Below are 18,712 nucleotides of genomic sequence, written 5' to 3'. Positions count from 1 at the left end.
TACCTTGATGTTAACACATTGAGATCCGTGTCATTGGCTCTTTGGCTCAGTTCTGACTTACAGAACTGTCGGATGAGTGGAAAGCCACTAACTCTGTGGGAATCGGTGAGGGCAGGCGTAGGAAGCAATACACTGCTTTACAGGTTGGAAGGAAAAGCCGAACAACCGTGCCCAGGAAGAGATGGGAATCTGAGGAATTGCATGGATCTCAGCCGAGAATACAAGGACAGCCCAGGAGCACTACCTTTGGAAAGAATGTAGAGGATTGTCTCGTACCCGAATGGGTGTTGCTCTGTTGAGGATTCAGATTTCTGGTGAAGTCTGACTGGTGTGGGGAAATCTGCTTGTGCAAGTTTCCTGTCCGTTGCCCCTTTGTCAGGGAGGGACACCCCACAAGGCTGCATGGTAGCCTTCCACATTTTCCCAGTGGAAGGGGGAGCAGTGTCCTCAGATGAAGGGTTGGGGGAGCTCATCCAGACCCAATAGAAAGATGGGAAACAAACAGTAATGGGGTGAAAATGTACAATATGAATTTTTATTTTTTTATTTTTTAAAGGTTTTAATTATTTATTTTTTTATTTGACACACAGAGGGGTGGGGGAATAGAGGCAGAGCGTGACCAGGGGAGTTGCAGGCAGAGGGAGAAGCAGGCTCCCCAGTGAGCAGGGAGCCTGATGCGGGACTCGATCCCAGGACCCTGGGATCATGACCGGAACTGAAGGCAGACACTTAACCAACTGAGCCACCCAGGAGCCCCCAGTATGAATTTTTAAAATAGGTCTTGTGTTTGCTAGTTTCGCTTTATTACTTATTCAGGACTCAATAAAAATGCCTGTGAGAAGACAGAAATAAGAGACCGAGAGAGCGTGCGCAAAGTGAAGAATTAACCGTCCACAGAAACACACAGCTTCAAAAAGAGTTCATCATTCCTTGGGTGTAGTCGGCTCGACGAGGGGCTCATTCCCCATGGGCAGGCAGCATGGTTGGCCGTTTAAGCATCTCCCGGCCTGCAGTTCCGATTCAAGGCAGAATTCCTGGCAGGCGCCATTTGGACGCTCACAGACCTCCTTGAATCTGCCCCTGGCTGCACAGAAAAGAGGGTTATTGTAACTGTTTATGTCCCCCTGGATTTTTCTTGAATTACCTGGTACGAGTGTCTGGAAACAGCCTCAGGCAGCTTGTTGTTGTTATTGTTGTTCTTTAATTTCTTAAAGCAGTGCTTAAAAAATCTGCTTTCACTCAAAATTTGGATTCGGGGCATCCTTGAAAATCAGGCAATATTGGGTGTATCTGAGTAACGAAAGCCTCGGAGCAGGGATGACCCCGCTTCCTCAGAAGGTCTGTGGGGCGTACGCTGAAGTCGGTCTTTCCCCCTCCTTCTCTCCTATACTGAGGGCAGAGATCAGTTTACGTCGTATCAGTCTTGTGCTGCTGATTTTCCCAAAGCAGAAGACACTTGCTAGAGAAATCTCTGTGTTTGTGTGTATCTTTCAAAAGTGGAACTAAAGGGGCGCCTGGGTGGCACAGCGGTTAGGCGTCTGCCTTCAGCTCAGGGCGTGATCCCGGCGTTATGGGATCGAGCCCCACGTCAGGCTCCTCCGCTAGGAGCCTGCTTCTTCCTCTCCCACTCCCCCTGCTGGTGTTCCCTCTCTCGCTGGCTGTCTCTCTCTCTGTCAAATAAATAAATAAAATCTTTAAAAAAAAAAAAGTGGAACTAAAATACAGATCTGAAGAGAGAAGATACTTCAGGGAAATTGTCAGTGAGGATATTTTCCCCGGGGAGGGGAACTACATCCCCACGTATCTAGTGAAGGGATAGCGTCCCTTGTCCGTCTGAAGCTGGCCCTGGAGGTTGCCAGCGGGCTCTGGACAGCGCTGCAGTAACGCTTCTTCGTAAGGGCTGAACGAATACAGTTGTTAAAAACATGGAATAGTGTGTGACCTGTGTTCTCTTACTTTGTGGGGGTGAGCCACACACACGACGAGGCGCTGAGGTTCAGAAGGGGGCACTTTTGAGTCCTCTCCACATGTAACAAAGTGCACCTTTTCCATGACAACTTCTTAAGCTCTTTGCTGACAATAAGAGAGGTTCCCACACGGGCACTTCTGGGTGTTTGTCTTCTGAAACACAAAGGCCAATCCCTGAAGAGCTTCAGACCAGTAAAGGGCATTTATATACATTCAGTAAATGCCTGTCGAATGAATCAAACTGAAATTCCAGTGCATTCAGTTGATTCAACTCTTCAGTGCTCCCACGGCAGTTAGTTAATGGAGGCGAGGATCAACATCAGATTTTTACTGAAAATGCGAACTGGGAAATAATTTTAAGGGTACGTTTTTTGTTTTCTGGGGTTTTTTTAAAGATATTAATTTATTTATTATTTAGAGATCATGTGTGAGTGTGCATGTGAGTGGTGGGAGGGGCAGGGGTAGAGGGAGAGAGAAATTTTCTAGCAGTCTCTGTGCTGAGCAGGGAGCCCAATGTGGGGCTTGATCCCCTGGCCCTGAGATCATGACCTGAGCTGAAATCAAGAGTCAGACGTTTAACCAACTCAGCCACCCAGGCGCCCAGTTTTCTGTTTTAAATCAATGATCAAACTAAGTGCCAAGCACTACGTAGAAAGGAGCTGCAATCTGAGTTTTTCTTTCCCTAGGCTGTACATCTCTCCTTTTTATCTGTAAATTAACTCAACTACTATACATAGATAGGCCCCCATTTACCGTGGGCTAAAACTGGCCCGTTGCCACTAGGATCATAGGAGAGGAGTATATTATAGAGGCTGAACCAGTGACATGAGTTGTCTTCGGGATAGATCAGTCTGGAACACCCTGTTATTCCTGGACTCGTCCATCTCTGATGGCGTGGTTTCCTGGTCCACCTCACTTTTTGAGGGGGAGTTCTTTGGGCACAGGAATCACAGCCTATTCCTCTCTGTCCATACCAGAACCCGGCTGAAGGCTTGGCATACAGCAGGTGTTCAGTCAGTGAGTGGGAAAGCACTAATCAGAGCTGCCGCCTGTCCTGTAACATGCTTGCATGGAAATTGGTTGTTACTGTCGGCACACGTGTCTTGGAATTAGGTGTGCAATCTTGCTGCAACTCACTACTGAGCATTGCATTTTTAAATCACAAAGGAGCTTTGCAAAAGATGACATACTGTCACTCTTGAGAAGAATCCAAGTCCCATTAAGGGCATTTTTTCTTATGTTTTGTTTTTTAGTTCTTTGCTGGTGAATCATGTATATTACATGATGTCATATCGACTCTTTGCCTCTGAGACGGAAGCTAGAGATACAGTGAACCTAAGAGATGATCTGGTTTCATGAGTTTTCTTACAGATGAGGAAACGAGGCCCAGGGAAGGGGAACAACTTGTCCAAGCTCACCTAATGCTTTGGGGAGGGAGGGGAGAGGAACAGAGGTAAAACTTCTGTGGCCTCAGCCCCATTTATTTCCCTCTCTTGCTCCCACTCTGTATGCCCCTCTCCTCTCCTGGCTTCTAAAAGAAAAGCGTCAGTCCCACTGCAAATGACACCTAAGGGCAGCAGGAGAGACCCACCCCCTACACAGACGTGTCCTGTAGTCCCACATCCCAATACGGGTATCAGAAATGTTTTTGTCTCTGCTTTTCTAACCATCACACTACTTTCCTTTATTTTACATCAGTGACAATGAAAACAACCAAAAAAATGGATTAGTTTTCAAAGTTTGGAAGACTTGTTTAAAAGTTTTAAGACTTGATGAAAAGCATTCATTTCCTGGAGATAGGGACTTTCTTCCATCCAACCCATATGGTCAGCGAGGATGACCGCTTAGTATGTACTTAGCAGAAGGGTCTCTAGCAAAGCCACGTGGACACTTATCTTTTACGTTGAAGTCAGCAGCTTTGTGTGCTCCTGAGTTAATGTCATTGGATATGGCATCGCCTTTCACCCTTAGAGTCAGAGGAAGGAGGCAGCACAATGGACCTCTGTGGGGGGGAGGTGAGGACCAAGCCCTGGGTGACAGGGAGCTTATTCCTTCAGCGAGGGGAAAGCACTTGCTTTTCAGGGCCTTGATTCTTCCCCTCTAAAACACAAGAAATAGACTAGATCATCAAGACCTATCAAATCTTATCAACGACAGTGAATGATTTTATAGTATCTGTACCTATCACAGCTTTGGTGCTCATTGTAACAAGGATAAATTTCTTTTGTTGTGTTTAAAAAAACACTTTTGCATTTGTTTAAAATGTACTTATTCTTCCCTTTAAACAAGAGAAAGCATTTTCAAGTTAATTCATAATATGCTCTGGGAGGCTCTTACATATTAGCTCTTCACATCGGGATGGGGTGGCTTAACCCCACGCCGGGGGCTATAGTTCCAGACTTGTTCACCCCAAAACTCTTGTGAGTGTGGTTTAGTGGATAGACTTCCCACACACACACACACACGCACACACACACAATATTCCTGAAGGAAAGATTCGGATGAAAGCGTTGGACAGACAACCTCAATCACTCTCAGTACTGAACTGCTACCATGATTTTCCTTCCAAAGCCTGCTCTCTAGTCAGACCCCCTAAGCCTTGAAGGCTTAGGGCCTGAAGCACTCAAACCTTGTGTTGCTTTGGGCTTTTGTCTTTCTTTTGGTCATGTCTATTCCTCACTTAGGAAATCTCTCTTTCATCTGTGCCAGGGCTCTCTTTTGGGACTTGGTGACTCTCCCCTGGGCAATACAGCAGCCAAACTTCTTGGGAGTCAGGGACCATCATAGCTGTCTTTGTATGCCCGCTTCCTAGAAAGGGTGTCCCCTTCTATGGGTGCCTAACAGATATCTGATCACCTGCACTGGTTTCCCACCCCCAGACGCTCCACACCGGAAACTCTGCCCCCTGCTTCCTCCAGGTTAGCTCTCCCGAAGCCAAGTTGCCACCGCCTTACAAGCTGCACCCCCCCTACAAACCTGAAGGACGACCTGCCCATTAGCAGTAAGCAATCCTTTAAGACCCAGAGTTAGCTGGAAAAGTTGGGGTTCACCAAGAATAGGCATGCTTCCCATTATATTTTCTGGTGGAAATTTTGGGGAGTATCCTTTTGCAAACAGCATAAAGCATAACCATCAACAGCGTGTTCAACTATAAGAGGACGGTCCACCTCCACACATCAGCCTGTTTTCCCATCCCTTCCTCATCCGTGGGGTCCCGAATTCTCAGGAACAGAGAGGAAGACATGCTGTTTGATGTAGAGCAGGAAGTTGCTTCCACCTCCTCGGAACTACATATCTCCAGTTCTAGATAAGGGAATGATCCGTTTTGGGTGTCTTGTCCCTTCCTTGGGTGAAAATGAGGAGTGCCCCACCCAGTTACATGTCTGTGCAGGCCACCTTACACCTGTTAGACCCACGTCTGCAGGCTGGATGAGGGCGGACACACTCCACTGCCGTGTCGTTTCTGATGCCTGTGTTTAAGTTCTACTTAAAAGACTAGATGTTGAAAAGGAGGAAGAAAAACCAGGGGTTGGGTTGGAGCCTCGAGGGACAAGAGTCAAGGGCAGGAGACCAACAGTACGAAGGAGCAGAGGGTTGGACACGTCTTAGACTGGAGAAAGCCTTCCAAGGAGACCCCCTTGCCCGTCCCTCTGCCGGGACCCCTCCAGCTTTGGTGTAGCTCTTATGGAAGTACCTTAGGATACTTTTACTGCAAGTAAGTGGAGGACTTCGGAAACCAAGATTTCCTAGAAGAATGCCCCATTTTCTCTGGTTATCTAGATCTAGAAACTGCGGGTAAACTTGCCTAATTAAATCCACCTTCAGTGATGTAGCAAAGAGGGTTTTGAGCACTTGAAACACCCCTGACCTCACTCCATCTAACTGAGAGCTGCTGGGGGGAACCATGAGCCAGCTGGCTGCAGGTCTCAGCCCCTGGGGCCCCCAGATTTCCTGTGAGCCCCCTGCTCGGGGCGCAGGTGGTGACGAGTTTGCTCCTACTACTGGCTGCCCGTAAGGTCTCAGGCTCTGGATTCTTAGCAAGGCTTCCGCAAAGTTTCTTTTGTTACCTGGTAGAACTTGGCTCATACAGAAGAGAATGGTAAGGAGGAGGGCAGCAGGCCTCACGGCTGCAGAGAGGAGAAAGCTTGGCCCCATTTCCAAGAGGCAGAGACACTTCCGGCCGCGGCTCTCCGGGCAGCCGCACAGCGAGTGTGTCTGGCTGATAGGCACCCTTCCGAACCTCATTAGGCTGATTCCCGGACGGAGGTGTGCTGTGCACACACAGCGCCTTGGTGAGAAAACGGAGAGTCCTGTTTTGCGGACCCTCGGTTCATGAGGAGGACGTGGGCGCCCCGATTTGAGCAGAAAAGCTTGTCAAATGGGAACAAAAGCTACAAAGGCTTCGGCAGCAGATCAGAGGGCACACACCGCGCCGTCTGTCGTCAGTGACAATCGGAAACCAGTCCGTTTAGTTAGTGACCAGACGTTTTCTTAGTGAACAGTTCCCAGGCTTTGCTAATGCTGAATCGCCACGTTCAGTCCCGGCCTGAATGCCCTCGGCGCTCAGCTCCCGGCACACCGCTCACCACACCGTGTGTCGTTTGCCCCTCCCCCACGAAGGTGTGGGCTTCCTCCCTGCTGGGACCAGGCTTTGCTCCTCGAAGTGTGAATCACGTGGTCATTTACTTTCAAACCCTCCTCATCAGGTGGAACAAGGCAGGGCAGTGAAATGCCCCTGAACGGGGACGCACAGGGTCTGGATTTAGGTGCTGAATTTCCTGACCTGCCACTGACCAGAGGTAGGGACCATGGCAGGGAGACTGTCTTCCTCGGACGTCACAGCACCTACGGAGATGTAGGTCTGTTGAGGCCAGACCAGGGGGCTCTTCGTCACTATTGTGCATGAAACTAACAGGGAGAGTGGCTTTCTCATGGCGACACTTAGACCCAGCCCCAACATTTTCAGTTTGGTAGGGTGGCGTGGAGCCTACAAGTCGGCTTTAACCAGCTGCCCCAGGAATTTTTCTGAAACTTATTCTGGAATACTCACTGGAAGATACCAACTTAAATCATCTCTCAGATTCTTTCTAGTTCGAGTATCAGAGAATTCTAAGTTCTCTTGTCTTAGTATAAGCCTCATATTTGGCCTTTGTGACTGACAACAACGTGTGTGCACACGTGTGTGCAGCGAGGAAGGGTAAAGCACACATCTTAATCTGTGCAAAATGAAATGCCAGTTTTATAACAAAACTCAGGAGCTGGCCTGGGGGATTTACTGAATTGCCAGGGCAGTCTGTTTGGAGGGAGGCCGTTGCAGTAATGAGACTCCAGACTAAAACGGTGTGAGCGTGTAGAGAGGAGGGAAAACAGTCAAGACAGGAATTCTAACCCCATAGTGACATACGTAAAGTTCCGTGAGGACAGTGCTTCTGCGTGCAGTGGGTCAGCGGTGGCTCTGGGGTCCTGCCTTCCTGGCGGGGAGTCCGGCGCAACCAGCCATTGGCCCGATGACGGAACGCTGCGGAGTGTCCTGTGGCGGGCAGGACCCGAGTCCTTCAACCTCTGCTCAATATTCTTCTCCTTCAGAGGTCCGTGCACCGTCTCTGTGCTGCCCGGGCCCCCCCGGAGAGTCACCCTTTTCCTCCTGTGGCTCACGCGTGCCACCAGGGCACACAGGGCGCGGCGCAGTCCTGGGGCTCTGATCTTGTCCTTCCCTCAGAGGAGTATGTCCTATAAGCTCCATCTCCTTATTTAATACAGTAATCACTAAAACCGCTGGTATTCCTGTTCTTTTGTTCGTTATCATGATGGTTCTATGGTTATTCATCATTAATTTCTATCATTAGTATTCTAACCTTGGGTCACGTTTGCGGTGCTTCTGGAACACTGAGCAGAGGTTCGCTGTTGGTAAAGGCTGCATGATCTCCTGAAGATGACTGCAGACACACGCGCACAAGCTGCTCCCCGTGCTCGCTCCACGGCCTGGGCACCCTTGCATTACCAGAGCCTCTGGAGAAACGTAGCAAAACCCTCGAGGACCCAGTAAGCATGTTTGCCGGCCTGTAAGCCCCAGTGAGGGCCTCCTTGGCACATCAGAGTCACCACAGAATTCTCTGAGTTAACTCAGGGGCCCAGGATCCGCTCCTGCAGGCAAGGACAAGTCCCGGAATGGCATCCGGGGCATTCCTGAGACTTCTGTAGGCAGAGAGGGTATCCGGGGGAACGACTCTTGAGCTGCTGAGCCCCTAAAAAAACTTTACAAGTCTCCTCAAGGTGCCAGCAACCTCTTGTTCTGGCAGTCAACCTCTCAGGAAGACCCATCACAAAATTTTCTTCTGAGTTTCCTCAAGGTCCCGGGTGCTGCCCTACTGTCCTGGAAAGGACGGACAAGCATGTGCCTCCTTAGAATTTTGTATCGGCTCAGAGCCCAGAAGCTGCCGTTGCCAACACCCGAGGCACAAGTGTGTCCTAGGTCTGCCTGAACCTCGGGAAACATTCTAAGTACCTCCAGGTGTTCTGGAAATCTGGTACTGCCTTGGAAGGCATGGAGCTGGGGACCCTTCAGCATGAGCAAGGGCAGTGTTGAGGGGGGCAGGGCATCCTTGAACCACTTGTGTGGGCCTGTCGCCCCCTGCTGGTCCAGTAACAACCCTTGCGAACACCTTCCTAGAGCCCCTCTGCTGAGTCTCCCCTGCCTGCTCCCAAACAAGACCCCCAGGGTTCTGTGGGGGAAAGCTGGCAGGAGGGCATCGAGGCAGTGATGGCTGAGGCAGTGCTGGGGCTGAACGTAGGTCTAGCTGGGGCTTCTACGCAGGGGGTGTGGATCTGGAGTCCTGCCTTCCCCGCGTGGAGCCCCCCACCACATCATCCAGGGGGTGAAACTTCTGAAACCCGGTGGCTGTGGGGTGATGGACAGACTCAGGACCAAAGTCCCCTTCTCTCCCTGAGAACACCCCTCTGGGGTCTGTGCTAGAATTCCCAGGTTCACCCTTGTCCTTCTCTTCCTCGGGTCTCTATTCTCTGCTGCTACTTTCTACCTTAATTTTTTGTTTCTTTGTGCAGACCTCCAAACCTGGCTTCCAAATATCCTATGAGGCTAGAACTCGGTCCCTTGCCATTCGTACGGGGAGTCTGCAGTCTAGTCTCCCATTAGCTTAAGTTTATTACTATAATCATTATGTTGATTGTCATTTCGTTATTGTTAGTCATTATTCTTGCGAAGATCTTCTTAGTAATAGTATCCATCTCTTTTTTCTTATTACGGATTATTATTTTGTGGTCGACTTACACAACACTGAGGGCTTCCTGCAGGACTTGGAAAACCCTGCGGTTACCCAGGCGGGCAGGTGACATTTCTCTGTCTCCCAGAGCAGTAACAGGATTTCTGGGGCCACTGAAGGCACTGGGAATGTTTCCAGCAGCTCTGGTGACCTTGAGACGTCCTTGTTATGTTATGCCTCCCTGGCTCTGAGCTGAGGGAAGTGGAAAATATTCAGGCTGCTGGGGCAGGCTATCACTTAGGACATTTCTAGAAGCTCAAGCTGCCCCTGTGCCTCCAAACATTTTGGGTCTCACCCCGGTCCTTCACCAGAAGTCCATGCCAGCAAAAGGGGTTGCCGGATCCCTGTGTTGCCTCAGAATATTTTCTAGTGGATCTGACCGGCCAGAGATGTTCTTGTTGTAAATGTTCCCAACATCTCAGGAGGGCAAAGGGTGCCTTTCCAGGTGAGCCCTGGTTCCCTCAGGTCAGCGCCTGCCATCAGAGGGGACTGAAGGGAGATGGAGTCTTTCAGGAGCTCCTCCTGTGAGAGGGCAATAGTGGGTACAGCTGGATCCTGGGGGCAGCTGTGTGTTTGTGTCCTTTGGGGACCCTCAAGGTCATCTCTGGTAACCAGATGCCCTTCATGAACAGAGAAACTATACTCATTGCTGTGGAATAGAACCACAATTGTAATCGGTAATAGCAGTGGTCATAATACAAACTGATGAGTATCAACCATAACGGTCGTCTTCATGGTACTGTAGTAACTATTGACAGTAATGCTAAACCTATGGACTTGGGACACAGAGAAGAGATTTCCCTTAGTGAATAATAGGTACAGATATTGGGCCTCACGGGGTAATTTCGAATCCCAAAAGGCAAAGATGAACGTCCAGAAAGAGAAGAGTATCATGTGCAAACACGCAGACTTCTGTGAACCTTGGGTTACTAGGCCTACGGGGAACGTTTAACGTACCCCTAGTCCTGGGCCTCCGTGCCAGCCAGCACCCGGCAGCTTTCAGGAGATGAGACTGCCGATGGCGCAGGGCTCCCTCCCGAGAAGGCAGGGCTCCACACCCACACATGGTGCCCAGAAGCACAGACTAGACAAACGGTAAGCCCCCGGCATTGTGTCATCCCAAACCATCTGGCTGCCCTTCTGCTTTCTGCTCTTCCATGGCCCTTCACGACTGATACGTCTGGCTGTGTATCTCCTCCAAGGGCTGCTGGAGGGAGGCAACCTTCGTTCTTCTGTACCTGCAGGAATAAAACAGCCAAAACCCGGGTCCCCAGGCTTTCTAGAAGTTTCTGTGTTTGCTTCAACAGGCCAGTCACCTTCTGAGGACCTTTTCATATTGCTCCAGCCATCCCTGGACACCTGAGGAGACTTTGAAAATTTCCAAAAGCTCAGGAATTCTGGGAGGCTCTCTTTGTTCATCTTTTGCTGTGGGCTCCTAAACAGACTTAGAAAATTCTGCAGAGGCTCTGGTGAGCAGGAAGGCCCTTTCCTGCCATTCCAGTTACAAAGCAGTGACTCCTGGGCCCTGAGCTGATTTACTAAGAAACCTAAAATCTCAGCTGGGTAACAGAAGCTGTTCATGACCCATTGCAGCCAGCGGGAGGGGGTCTGTGGACCTGAGTTTATTTAGAAAATCTTTAAGTGGCCCAGTTGGCTCAAGGAAGGCTTCTCTGGGGGCTGCGGGTCTGCATATAGAGTGGCTGGCATGTGGAGGATGTGTCTAAGATTTTCCAGAGCCTAAGACAAGACCAGAATGTCCTTTCCAAGTCTCCCCTGCTGGTATGGGCAGGTCCTTGCATCCAGAGGGAACTTGAAATACTTCAGGGGGCCCATCCTTCGGACTAGCATCAGGCAGTGCAGCGGGAGCCTGGAGGTCCTGGGTTATGTATGTCTTCGGGTTCCCTTCGTAACTTCTTCAGTAGACTGGACAGCCTTCACGAACTGAGAAACTTTAGACCCCATTGTATAACAACAATCACACGAAAGATCCGTGACAAGAACTGTAATAATAAACGGTGAATCACAACAGTAACAGTCACAATGATAATCATGATGACACAGATAGTAATCATTTTAATGAAGATAATATTTAAGTAAAGAGTTGGAGATTGAGAATGGATTTCTTTGAGTAAATGACAATATACTGATAGAGGGCCTCATGGTATAGTTTGGAGACAGAGTCCTAAGACTGCACCATGAAATGCTGTCTGTGATGGCAAAGAAGGGTGGTCGCAGGGAAAAGGAAACAAGCCACATGAGGCCATGGGTGAAAGTGGCGCCCCATGCACCAGCTCTGGACCACATCGCTACCGAGCATTGATCAGGGATCCTGGTCCAGGTCCTGCCAACCACAGGCCACTCAGAAGCTTTCCGTCATTCTGCCACATGGATGGCGGGGCAGGGCTCCCAACCAAGAAGGAGTGACCAGAACCACACCGCCTCCTCCGGGTCTCAGAAGCTCCACCCACATGGGGCATTGAGCCCCCAGCTCTACCTCAGATCTCACCTCCTGTCTCCCCTTCTGCCATCTAGTTTTCCTGAGTCCCATTATGTTAGCAGTGTCTCTGTACTGTGATTTCACCAAAGCCTATCGGAGGGCATCATCCTTGGTACTTCCCCACTAGCACAGGGCAAAACTTGTGGTTCTGGGGCTTCCAGAGAGGACTTAGAAGATTCCACATTTGCTCAGACTGGCAGATAGCCCTCTCCGGGACTTGTAGTCGAGCTCCAGCCTTACACAATCTACTTAGAAGATTTCCAGAGGTTCACGCGGTCCTACAATGCAAATGTGTATAGTGGTGGTTCCTAGAGCTCAAAAATGAACTTAGAAAAAATTGCGGAGTCTCTGGAAAAGGGTGAAGAACTCTGCTGCCAGTGCAGAGAGAAAGGAACAGTTCCATTGCCTGAAAGGGACCCCTACATCGAAGTTCTTGGGATGGAGGAACACATGGCAGAAACCAGAAACCAAATGAATATGCCTTAGACCAGTGGAAATTCCTCCAGAACAATACTGGCCAAAGCCGAAATCCAACCTCAGGAATTCCCTCTGCCTTCCAATGCTATCATGATTCACTAGTCAAAATGCAGACTGGGAAAACCACCTGCTCATTCAGCCGGGGATATCCCTGCTCAGGTGGCAATGCACGTTGGCAAAGTGCCATGTCTGGGAGAGTGCCAGGGGTAGCAAGAGGAATAACAAGAAGGGTAAGAAGTCTCTTGGCATATCCCAGTCAACAAGTGTTGACACACAAGCATACACACACACACAATCACTAATGGATGAAGAAATGAGGGCAGAAGGTTTGTCTTTGTGCACACTGGTGCCGGTAGGTAGTGGAGACAACATTCCAGGGTGGACTCATATGTAGGAAGTATTTTGTGACATGGAGTGGTCTAGGCAGGTGGGGGGACTGTCCCTCTGCATGTGTTCAAGGAACATTACACTCAGTGTGCATTTGTGTCTACTGGGCTTTGGGGTGTAGGTCTCCACTGCAAGATTTCTGGAGAGGATTGTGTCTATTCCTGGGTCTGAGGACTTGCCAGGTGCGGTGTTTGGAAAGTCAGCTGATGCTGGGCATGGGATGTTTCTGTTTCTGTAATAGGGGACCCATGTTCAGTGACTTAGAAGAATTGAATGTGGAATGTGTTTGCGTGATATGGGGGGTCGGTAGGGGGTTTTGTTTTCACGTTTTCTACTGGTATTGAGTGTGTCAGTGTAAGTTCAATCTTTGGCGTTCAGTGGTGTGTTCTTAAGGAGCAATGGGCTGGGCCATCTACACCGCTTTTGGCGTGTTTGTTACACATTTTGTGCTTCACCTGAGGGTATATGGAATGAGTATGTGCATCTGGGACTGCAGGCATATGTGCACATTGCTTGTCCTTGGTCAGATTAGGGATTTCGCATTTGGAGACAAGTTTGTTTTATATGCATTCAGAAAGGAGGGAGTATGTGTTTGTGTTCTATATGAAGACGGTATTTGAATTCATAGACTTTTGTGGTTAGAAAGAGTGTAGGTAAATGGTGTATCCAAAAAATTAATAATGGAGGTTTTTATGGAGATGTAAATGAGTCAGGAATATTTTTTCCTGTGTTCTAAGCTACATAGTATTAATATCTTATAAAGTTGTCCCAATTGCCACTAACAAAAAAAGCTACCTGCCACCTTTCATTAAATGAGTAGCAAAGATGATTAGTGAGGGCTCCCCTCTGACATACACACCCACCATCCCTCCTGGCGCTCGAGCTGTCAGGGGCATCCCAAGGGACCAGGAACATACTGTGCTGGCCATGATGACCCAGGGAGAGCATCTTTGGCCCTCCAGAACCACGAAACTTTTCCAAATATATTCATGGACGTAGGAACTGCTCTTGTCCTCCTGAAAAGGCTGAAGAGGGTGAACTTGCAGCCAGGAGCTTGCTCAGAATTATCTGCATCAGCTTAGAGCCCAGCACTCCTGAGAGCACCCTAAGACGTAAGCACTCTGACCAGGAGGGGGTGGCTCCTCAGAAGGCTGGAATGAAGGAGCTGTCATGAACCTGGAGCTCCGCTGTTCACTGTCCCATCTCAGGAAGACCATTCGGAGGGACTGGCCTGGAACATGTTTGTGTTCCTCATTGCCCACTTTCTACCTCTGGGTTATTGTGCTTTCTTCACTTTCCACATGACATGATTAGAGTATTAACATACACATCCACGCATGAACGTATTTTCCTCATGAAAAGAATGAGACAAATGGTGTCTGAGCATTCCAAAGATCTCAGCAGGATCTCAGGACAAAAGGCAAACAAATGTCTTAATACCAAGGGACACCATATTCACAAACGTCACACTTTATACCCCCTCACATGGTCAAGACCCCATGTAGGGGAATCAGAATCTCCAAGCTCAAGCTCCTTCATTCTACCCTCCTACACCCAACTGAGAAACTGCTTCATTCCTCAACAGCTCCCTAGTTTGACTCACAACACAACTCTGCTCTCAGCCGGAGGCTCCCTCAGATGTCAGGATATTCAGGGCACTTGATGGTCACATGTACTAGAACCACAGACGCCCCAAGGAGGGAGGGCATCATCATCCCAGGGATGACGTGGACACAGGTTCTCTTACACCCACGATATTCCACTCTAGAGGGGCCACGTACTCATCAGGCCATCAGAGTGACCCTCTTCAAAGTGCCATCCTACAGTCATGATTATGTAGGGCTGTGTCAACTCCTCAAAAGGGAACTCGTTCTTTAGTGAAGGCATTTTTCTAAGGAAGCCTGAAAAATATTTTTTCATTGTAATAATAATATAATGAAAACATAGAAGTAATTATACTTCAATGCACTCTTTCTTTTCACTCCTCAGCTTTCATGGTACCTAATTCTCAGCCAGGGAAATAGAGATTCAGAGATGTGGGCAGACCTTAGTCTACTAAGACACCATCTTATGAGCTTAGCTTTTCATAGGGAACTTCCAAACGATGCATATCCTATGTGCACCCTTGTATCACTTCAATCAACTTCCAGCCTCTCAAAGCGTTCTATGTATAAAACAGAACACAGAAGACTTGATGGACAAGGTGGGTTGGAGGCTGGATGGTTTACACTGGCAGAACTCTTATCACTTGACTTCTATGTAGAGAGGGGGATGAAGACTGAATGCGGGAGAGGTTCAGGTAGCTGGATTCCTTGACCCCAAATCATATACAGCCCTTCTTAATCTGTGTCCAGTTCCCCACAGATCTGAGACCAGTGAGGTGAGCTCAGGTGAAGTGATCTCTGCCCTGGAGGCCTGGAGGCCTGGAGGCGCTGTGGGCAGGGCTGCCCTGACTCCCTCCATATGAACCCCAGTGTTTACTGTTCCCCTGCCTAAGAGAATATTATCCTTCCAGAACTTAAATCCATGAGTCCAGACATTTAATATTTTTTAAAATGTAAAAGTTGGAGAAATTTGTGTTAGGTTTTGGGAAAACCATAAGAGTTCTTCTTTGGGAATTACCTTGAGAAATTTCTGCAGCAAGAATAGTTGGGATTTAGTTTTGCCAGATTCCCTCTAGTGTGAACTTCAGAATTTACAAAGGAGATAGAAAAGGAGATTTTTCACTCACACATTTCACAATATTTATTAAGGGTATAAATGAGGCAACTGAAATCTGAAAATCCAGTTTTACTGTGCTTTTTAATGTTCTTATAAGAGAACAGACATTTCAATCAAATGTATACGGAAATAATGAAAAACTAATACTTGTCCACACTTGACACAAGACATTTAGAAATAGAAAAAACACAGATTAACATCTGATTTTTCAAAATTAAAAATGCTCTTTCGGGTAACTCCGGAATAACGATAAAGAAAAACTGTGAAATGTAGTAACTCAAGCAACTTGCTGGATGTCATGCACATTTGACTCAAAGGTATTTGAATTTATTAAATCTTCTCCAGATGTGTGCAGTCACACCAGTGTCTCGGCTGTCCATCCTCACTGCCCAATCCTGGGCCCGCGAAGTCCTTCTGCCGTCCCGCGAACAGAGATGACAAATGGAAGGTACCTTCCGCGGTTGTCACGGTGCAAACAATTCGCACAGGCGAGTTCGGCGTTCACACTCGTCCCACCGAAAAAGAAACTAACATTTAACAGGTGGAGCTGCAGACGTCCCTGCCCCGCACACCGCCTGCATCTCCGCACAGAGGTCCCCGCACAAGGGCCGCCCCTCAGAGCCCGCGGGACCCACAGGCACGCACGCACAAAGCGTTTTTTATTTAAGCCGTTCTCAAATTGTTGAGAAGCAAATAGCTCCGCATTCCATATTGCTGGCACCAACGCTAAGCTTTAACTTTAGAGTACCTGAATCACTAACTTGAAGCAGGGTGGGGGAGCCCGATCCCACAGAACACCCTACACATCCACCGGGAAGCAAAAGTGCGGACCCAAGCTCCGTGGGCGGAAGTACTAGTAGACCGGAAACGCCCTGGGGGCGGGGCGGAGGAGCGCGCACGCCTCGCAGAAATCCCTCCTTCCAGGCCCCGCCCCACCCGAGTCGCCGTTTCCGGCCCACCCGGAAGCAGATTTCCCGGATGGAAGGGCGTCTTCGCTGGAGTGAGTTTCAGCGTTTCCAGTTACAGCTCGCACGTTGATGCCCCCAGCGTTGCGTCCTTCCCACCTGGAGTCCGGGGCGTCGCGAACCTTACAGCCCCCACCTCCGCCAGCCGCGCCCGCGGGGAGCCCCACCCGGTCGCGAGACGCTGTGCTGCTGTTCTGGATCCGCGTCTGTTTCCGGTAGGCTGGCTCCCAGGCCGTCTCCGCCCCAGCTTTTCTGCCTCTCTTCTTTTTACCGTCTCCCCTCCGAACCCCGCGCGTGTCAAGTCCCCACTCGAGAGGTGGGTTCTCGCCCTTCGCGGCACCGAGGGAGCGGTACCAGGACGCTTCGCCCTCCTGACACCGAATCCTAAAGAGCCCATCCTGAGTTCTCCTCCCCCTCCTCGCGTCGTTCCGGGGCCGGCCCGGCTGCTCCTCGGGCCCCTCCACAGTCACCTCCTCAGGGAGGCCCCGTGCTGGGACGCTCACCTGCCCCTGTCCTCTGACACCCCTTGTTCTGTCCCATCCCCTCCCACTGGCTGTGCCACCACAAAGTGTGCTTTCCCTGGGCAGGCGCATCTTCACTCTGTTCCTGTGAATGTGGAAGTGGGGCAGGGGGCTAAGGGGAAAGAGAGAGGCCAGGGGAGGACCAGGGAAACAAGAGCCAAGGAGAGAGACGAGAAAAAGCGGGGGTAAAATTAAGGATAGGGAAGTGGGTCCGAAGGGCTTAGACCAAATAAGAGTAAGAGAGCGTGACCCGGGCTAGAAGCAGTGTTACAAAAGAAGATAACGATAAAAGATGAGCAGAGAGATGGAAAAGTACAGAATGGGGGCGGGGGCGTCGAGCAACAGTAGCGACGGGGGGGGGTGGGGAGCTAAAGAACGGAAGATCCCAAATTCAGTAGAGTTTTGCTTTTAATTTTCCACTTCTGTTCCCTTTTAAATGTACTGTGTCAGATTGAGATGATGAGGTCTCAGTGGTTTTACAGTCTGTTATATTGAAAATATTCTTTGGTGCTTAGTAAATAATTATATAGTATTCCAATGTGGTCTTGGTAAGGATATTGGTAATTTTTTATATTAACAATCAAACTTTAGTTTACTAGTTAGTCTAATATTCCACATCTTCTTTCTCCCCTTAGGTGATCTTTTACCCTAGTGGGCTGTGAACTAGTTCCCAGTTAAGTATGTTTATGTTCCCTTTGCCCCGTCTCTGTAAATGATCAAGGATGAGCTGAAAAGTTGGGGAACTTTGTTGAAAGAGAGCCCATCTGTTCATAATTGAATAAATCACTCAGCTGTTTCCGTTGCTGACCTTCTTTCATGTTTTCCAGTGCTACTAATTAGGTCTTCTTAATTTCATTTTTTTTAATAGTTTAATAGGATGTTCTGGGAAAGAGGAATTAGATATTCAAGATTGTGAGTAAAACCATGACAGAGAAGCAGCTCTTGAGTATGAGATATATGATCTGGGGTGGGGGGTGAAGGGCAAACCCTGCCACACTATCCCATCCAGGCCACGTCATTCCTGTGAGGACAATGCTGTTCCTCTCTCCTGGCTTCTCCTACTGACCTTTTCACCTGCCTCAATACACATGCAGGGAGTCACAAGATAGCTTGACAGGAAAGGGTCCAGACTTTTTAAACCAAGCATAGAACAAAAGTATCTCTCCACAGAGGAGGGAGGCAGAAGCTCTTTGTGTGAAGGGAGCCTGGAGAGGGAGTAAGAGTGCTGTTTGGGGCTTAGGGATCCAGGAATGGGAGAGAGACTGAGAGGCTCAGGAGCAGGAGAAATGGAAGTGTCTGCTCTGACCCTGTGTTCAGCAGATACTAGCAGAGACTAGGGTCTGTGTCTTCAAGGGAAGGTCAGTCCAGTGCATATATCCACTGCTGCCACAATGTGTGGGCTTCACTAGGATAGGAGAGTGTTCTGAAGAAACAGGCAGAAAAACCCATCTGTTGATCTTCATGTGGGCGTTTAATGCTCCTGAATCCCCACTGTTTCAGTGAACAGCAGAGGACAGTTTGCCACATAGTGAATTCCTTCTTGTGCGTGGTTGCAGAACAGTGAAGTGTTATGTTGACTGGAAGCCCTAAAAGTCTCTCCACACTCAGGCGAGACTTCTCAAGACTGATCTTGCCAGAGGAAGAAACTTTTCATGTGTCCTTTTTAATTTCTTGATTTGACTTTCAAAACTATTTAACTCATTTCTGTCAAACAGTGGTTCCTTGTTTCATTCTTTAATCTTTCTTTTAACTTTTACTAATTATCTTCTTTGTAAAATTTGAAATGTCAGTTTACTCTTGCTTCCTCTTACTTTCTCTTAGTTTTTAAAGTTGAACAATTGGTTCATTCATTTTCAAGCCCTCTCTAATAAGTATACTTAAAGTTTATACATTTTT

General features: G+C 48.7%; 2 protein-coding genes across 8 annotated transcripts in view; one reads left to right on the top strand and one right to left on the bottom strand.

Annotated features, from left to right (window-relative positions):
• Positions 1 to 785: 785 nt before the first annotated feature.
• DEFB108B (defensin beta 108B) lies at positions 786 to 6,378 on the bottom strand. The gene is made up of 2 exons (XM_040643159.1): positions 6,036 to 6,378; positions 786 to 1,084 (listed from the first exon to the last, which is right to left on the bottom strand). The coding sequence occupies exons 1-2, from the start codon at positions 6,211 to 6,213 to the stop codon at positions 924 to 926; spliced, it is 339 nt and encodes a 112-aa protein (XP_040499093.1). The 5' UTR covers positions 6,214 to 6,378; the 3' UTR covers positions 786 to 923.
• A 9,992-nt stretch (positions 6,379 to 16,370) lies between these two features.
• LOC103679356 (zinc finger protein 705A) overlaps positions 16,371 to 18,712 on the top strand; it is a 28,287-nt gene continuing 25,945 nt past the window's right edge. For 6 of the 7 annotated variants that reach the window (XM_040643353.1, XM_008708866.2, XM_040643356.1 and 3 more), the window contains exon 1: positions 16,371 to 16,510. The gene's annotated coding sequence lies outside the window, so the exon portion shown is untranslated. Of the gene's footprint in view, positions 16,511 to 16,540; positions 16,612 to 18,712 lie in introns of those variants that run through there. The other variant, XM_040643350.1, reaches the window with a different exon arrangement.

Source organism: Ursus maritimus, unplaced genomic scaffold (genome assembly GCF_017311325.1).
Source record: "Ursus maritimus isolate PB19 unplaced genomic scaffold, ASM1731132v1 scaffold_28, whole genome shotgun sequence".
Classification (NCBI taxonomy): Eukaryota; Metazoa; Chordata; class Mammalia; order Carnivora; family Ursidae; genus Ursus; species Ursus maritimus.
Note: the sequence above shows the minus strand (reverse complement) of the source record. Positions and strands in the feature narration are given on the sequence as shown.

Coding starts and splice junctions, on each gene's coding strand:
- DEFB108B (XM_040643159.1), bottom strand. CDS start 6,213: ATGAGGTTCGGAAGGGTGCCTATCAGCCAGACACACTCGCTGTGCGGC. Junction 1,085..6,035: donor TATGAGCCAAGTTCTACCAG/GTAACAAAAGAA, acceptor TTTTCTGTGCAG/CCAGGGGCAGATTCAAGGAG.